Source organism: Mus pahari, chromosome 22 (genome assembly GCF_900095145.1).
Source record: "Mus pahari chromosome 22, PAHARI_EIJ_v1.1, whole genome shotgun sequence".
Classification (NCBI taxonomy): domain Eukaryota; kingdom Metazoa; phylum Chordata; class Mammalia; order Rodentia; family Muridae; genus Mus; species Mus pahari.
In genome coordinates, this window is record NC_034611.1 from 32,455,156 (window position 1) to 32,460,538 (window position 5,383).

At 39.1% G+C, this 5,383-nt stretch overlaps 1 protein-coding gene across 2 annotated transcripts in view; it reads right to left on the reverse strand.

Annotated features, from left to right (window-relative positions):
* Fhl5 (four and a half LIM domains 5) overlaps window positions 1-5,383 on the reverse strand; it is a 42,170-nt gene that overhangs the window by 9,348 nt on the left and 27,439 nt on the right. For both annotated transcript variants that reach the window (XM_029533413.1, XM_021222397.2), the window contains exons 2-4: window positions 4,962-5,132; window positions 3,955-4,129; window positions 1,705-1,874 (exon numbers count right to left, since the gene is read on the reverse strand). In XM_029533413.1, coding sequence (XP_029389273.1) covers window positions 1,705-1,874; window positions 3,955-4,129; window positions 4,962-5,120 — 504 coding nt within the window. In that variant the 5' untranslated portion in view covers window positions 5,121-5,132. The remainder of the gene's footprint in view (window positions 1-1,704; window positions 1,875-3,954; window positions 4,130-4,961; window positions 5,133-5,383) is intronic.

Sequence of the window (5,383 nt, forward strand, 5' to 3'; positions counted from 1 at the left end):
GTGTGTGTGTGTGTGTGTGTGTGTGTGTGTGTGTGTGTGTGTGTAGAAGTTTGTCTAATGTTCTCCATCTTAGTTTATGAGACAGAATCTATCACTGGACTTTTCCATTTCATCTGGACTGGCTCTGGTTGCAGATTTGTTCTACCAGGCCCGGTTTTTACATGGGAGCTGGGGAATCTGAACGCTTATGTTCAGGCTTATACAGCAAATGCTTTGCCCACAGTGCCATCTCCCCAGAAGTAATGATTGTGAACAGAGCAGAGAGAAACGAAAGCATTGAAGACCGCCTTAAACTCTATTTTCACTGTTAAGAGTTGAATTTGAGGCACTTACAGTTTGGGCTCCCAGTTTTTTAGTAGAATATTCTAGTGTAACAAAATAAGATGGGAGGGGGTTATTTAAAGGTCTGGATGTCCAAAGTTTGGTTTTATTTAAGCAAAGTTTTGGTTTTGGTTTGAATGGAAAATTATCTTTTTCTTTTGCTTTGACCACAATCGTATATATCCAGTTACCTTTTTATATATATAAAAAAGGAGTGTATAGTTTAAAATTCAAATAGAAATAATTTGAGTCATTCTCTGTATACAAACCAATAAGAGCATCTCATTAGCTTCTAATGCTTCAAATCTTATCCTCCACATAGCCACACTCTTCCACAGCCTGGGAAGCTGAATGAGCCTTCTAGCTGTCCCAATGCGAATATAAAAGTTGCTTTAGGAGAGCTGTCCAGACAGTTAAAGCATCATGGTATTCAGGAGCCAGGATACCAAACCATCATCATGATTCCTTGTTCTCCTTCAACTTACAATGCCATTCCAAACTCATGATGTTTCCTGTGTTAAGGATTTCTTCAAGAACATCAATATATATTTTATGAAATACAGACAGGCTTCATCAAGATGATGGATGTAAGTTGCTTTGCACATTAAAGCACGGAGGAGGAAATGTTAGGTTACGTTTGGTTTTTTTTTTTTGTTTGTTTGTTTGTTTGTTTTTTTATGACTTTTCCCAACTAGAAAGTATGCTTTGACTGGAAATCAAGTGAGAGGACAATTCATTCTGTGCTGCCATAAGAAATGAAGGAAACCATAGCTCTTGGGCTTTCTGTGTCCGCATGCCAACTGGATTTCTCTCATGATCTGTCACCTACTTAAGCCTAACAATCTCCTCTTGAACACACAGAGCCCTGAGCCCAGAAGAGATCCTTAGTTACTAGAAAATTTTACATAGAAGGTCTCCTAGTACCCTGTTTCCCTCGGTTACCGTAAGAGGCAAATCCCTTTTTCTCTGAAACACCTAATACTAAATGGATCAAAATTGAATACTAAATGGATCAACGCTGTCTTCTAGGAAGCAAAGAGAAATGTACTTGTACCAGAACAAAGTTTCTATAAAACAGTGAATGGGACTGAGAGATGAAGTCAGCTGTGTATCATTGAATATTAGATCCATGGTCTAAGGTGGAATTTAGGGCTAGGAGAAACAGTAGGTCGTCTTCATGGGGACAGTTTTAGTTTGGGATGTGTTGAAATTAAAGATTACCTCATACATTAGGTATAGCGTGATAGGATCACTTCATTCCAAACACATAAGGCAGCTAAAAACAAACCAAAATGAAACAGAAAAGAAAAAAAAAAAAACAATGTCAACAACACAATCAGTGTTCTGGAAGATTCCACAGCTTTACCATCTCTAGATAGTTACCTTCTTACAGAAGTTGCAGTAATGAGCAAACTCCTTCTCAAAGCATGGCACACAATAATTGCCACTCTCTTTGGAGATCAAAGGCTTGGTTCCTATTGGCTGTCGGCAGTGCTCACACACAAAGCAGGTTTCATGCCAGTAATTGCCCTTAAATTCCATTTTCCGAGAACCTGAACCCCAAAGTAAGACACTGTTAGTACAAGCCAGGCACACTTGTGTTTCCTATAAGAAAACATATCTCAATATTTTAAGTATAATAGTAATAAACAAATTGCCCTTTAGTGAAACAACATTTTGTATTTTCTGAGACATTAGAGAGAAGATGGATTGCTGCAAATCTGCTATTAAAAGAATGGGCCACCCATAAAAAACTCTTACAGTCTCTGCATAAGCAATGGGAAAGTTCTGCAATGTAGAGACTTGGGATTGTTCATGGTTTAGATAAATTGAGTCACTGTCATCATCAGGGATAATTGTAAATTCCCAGGGCACTACCCCTGAGATCCATATTGTAAGAATGCTTTCTGAATTTATTGAATGAATAATAATGATAGTGGTGATAGTAATAATAACTAGAATTGGGGCATTGATTGACTCATGGGATAGGAAAGGACCAAAAAAAGGGGGGGGGGACATAGCAGAGAGGGAAGAAAGATTTTAAGAGCCAAAGAAACAGGAAATTTGCCATCAAATCATCCCTTTTAGCTATGAGAAGGGAGCTGCATCCATGAAATTTAAACATGGATGCCTAAATTAGACCTGAACAATTCCCAAAACAGTTGATGCTCTAACATAGGGGTAATTTCATCAGGCCTCATACATAGGTGAAGAGCTATGATTAAGGGATGCTGAGAAACAATTAGTATTTCCCAGCGATCAGCCCAGATTAGTTTTCTAATACTAAATGGTCAGTACTAGAATAAACACCTTCAGGAACTTCTAAAAGGACTCATTAGGTTGTGTTTATATGCTTATTTGCTTACATGTCTACATAGCAACAAAGGTTAAAGAAGAGGCTGGAAATCTGAGAAGGGGACCAACCTAGGAGGGGTAGGAGGGAGAAGATTAAGAAGGAAAATAATATAATTGTATTTTAATTAAATTTTTTAAGTGATGTTATTTACATGGGACCATTTTCCCTGAAAGAAAGCAATTCCTCTCAAACTAGTTTGTATAGAGCTATAAAATGATGCCTTTTGGTCTACTGAAAAGGCCAAACTGGTAAAGGAACTTGCTGTTATGCCTGATGACTTAAGGTTGATCCCTGGATCCCATATGGTGAAAGGAGAGAACTTACTCACAAAAGTTGTCCTCTAGTTACAGAGACAAAGTGTGGAGCAGAGACTGAAGGAATGACCATCCAGAGACTGCCCCTCCTGAGGATCCATCCCATATACAATCACTAGACCCAGATATTTTTGTGGATGCCAACAAGTGACAGAAGCCTATTATAGCTGCCAACGGAGAGGTTCCACCAGTGCTTGACAAATACAGAGGTGGATCCTCCTAGCCTACAGGGTCCCCAATGAAGGAGCTAGAGAAAGGACCCAAGGAGATAAGGGGTTAGCAGCCTCATAGGAGGAATAACAATATGGACTAACCAGTACCCCCACAGCTCCCAGGGACTAAATCACCAACTGAAGAGTATACATGGTGAGACTCATGGCTCCAGCTGTATACATAGCAGAGGATGACCTAGTTGGAGAGGCCCTTAGTCCTATGAAGGCTTGATGCCCCAGTGTAGGAGAAATGTCAGGGCTAGGAAGTGGGTGTGGGTAGGTTGGTAAGCAGGAGGGGGGGGGGGATAGGGTGTTTTCAGAGGGGAAAATAAATAAAAAAAGTTGTCCTCTGATACTCTCAAAAGAAAAAAAATACACAAATAAAATAAATGAATAAATGAATGAATGACAGAGTGAGAATTATGGCCAAATTCTTGTGAAGACTGATCCCTTTAATACCACTGATTATGCCCAAGGCAGGGCATTTTCAGTTGCTCTTCTGGTATAAGCGTTATCCTTCAGTTTAGTCTCTGGCTCAACAAGTCTGTATGAATTAGGTTTTATGAAAAAGAAGACATTGGTCACTGCAATAATATCACAACGTTCCAGAGCACCATAACTTATGTGTTCGAGAAGAATGGATGAATGGGAAATCAGAAGAAGAAAGCAAGAACAGAACTTCTTTTCTTAGAGAAGTGTTGTGAGCCAGAGATGCTCTGTGACTAGAGATGCAGAGCCGCCTGGATCTCACCTGGCATGATAGATCTCTTGCAGTGGAAGCACTTGGAGGAACACTCGTTGGAATAGCAGTCTGTGCACAGCAGTCGATCATCCTTGGCCACGAAAGGCTTTTCCACCAAAGAGTGATGGCATTTGTTGCACCTGAAGCATCCTTCATGCCAGTGACGGTTTTTGTAGCAAAGATCCTTTCAGACAGTAAATGAAGTGAATTAAATGTGCTTGCAATAAAACAAGCTGTTTTCTAAGACAAGATAAGACATTCTTGGGAACCTAGTGCCACTAGCTTCAGGGAGAGTTGTTGAAACTGTGATCTGTAGAAAGGAGACTGGGGGTAATTAAGAGCAAAAAACCTCAGGCTTGTTTGAGTGGCCATTGAAAAATAATCTCATTGGATTTTGTCGATTTTCTCTATCTTTCTTTTATAGCCTACCAGACAGGTTTTACATGGAATTATTTTATTTTATTTTATTATTTTTTAGTTGCAGTATCTTATTAGCTATTGAGACTCTAAACAAATGACAACACTTAGCTAAAGCAAAGGCAAGGAAGAAGAGAAAGCAAATAATATTCGTAAGGGAGGGGAGAGTATGAGGTAAGAAGGTGCAGCCTGCGGGGCTAAGGGAACAAGGCAGATTTTTAAGGTGGCATTTCTATTCTTTACACTTCCAAATTTTTAAATGTATTTTTGTATACCTTAGCTATTCCAGAAGTAACTCAACATTTTAGTTGTAAAATTCTGGGGAAACAGTTTAATTTCTTACATTTTTTTTTTAATTTTTACTCATCCTAAAACTACCACACAGACACACACACAACACACAACATCACCACACCCACCCACCACACCCTGCCACACACACACACAAGTTGTCTTAAGAATAGGATGAGGTTAAAACATGTGTTTCACAGCCCTACACTGTAGAAAACGTGGCTAAGTCAACAGAGAGCAAAGGAGCATCCTGAAGCAGTTAGCTACTATATATGAACAGTAACTGTGTGAACAGAAGTGATTCCTACCTTAGAATCTGATTCAATTGGTTCTTTACACTGCTCACAATAGTTAGAAAAGATACGATCGTAGCAGGAGATGCAGTATAGATTATCATCCTTGAGTACATATTTCTTCCCAATAAGGGATGATGTGCAGTATTGACAATCAAATTGACTACTTGTCATTTCAGTTTTATCCTATGGATTTAAAAAAAAAGATTTTGTACATTACATAGTATCATTACAAATGGTATAAATCCTTTATAAAACGTGAGTCAAGCATTTGAGCTTATATGTTACTAGGCAAAATTTCACAAATTTAGGAAGCTACTTGTAGTCATGGTGATTTAGGAAAGGCTACCCATCTTGGCAGTTCTTTTGAATGATATCTCTCTCTCTCCTCTCTCTCCCCCCCTCTCTCCCTCCCTCCCTCTCTCTCTCTCTCTCTC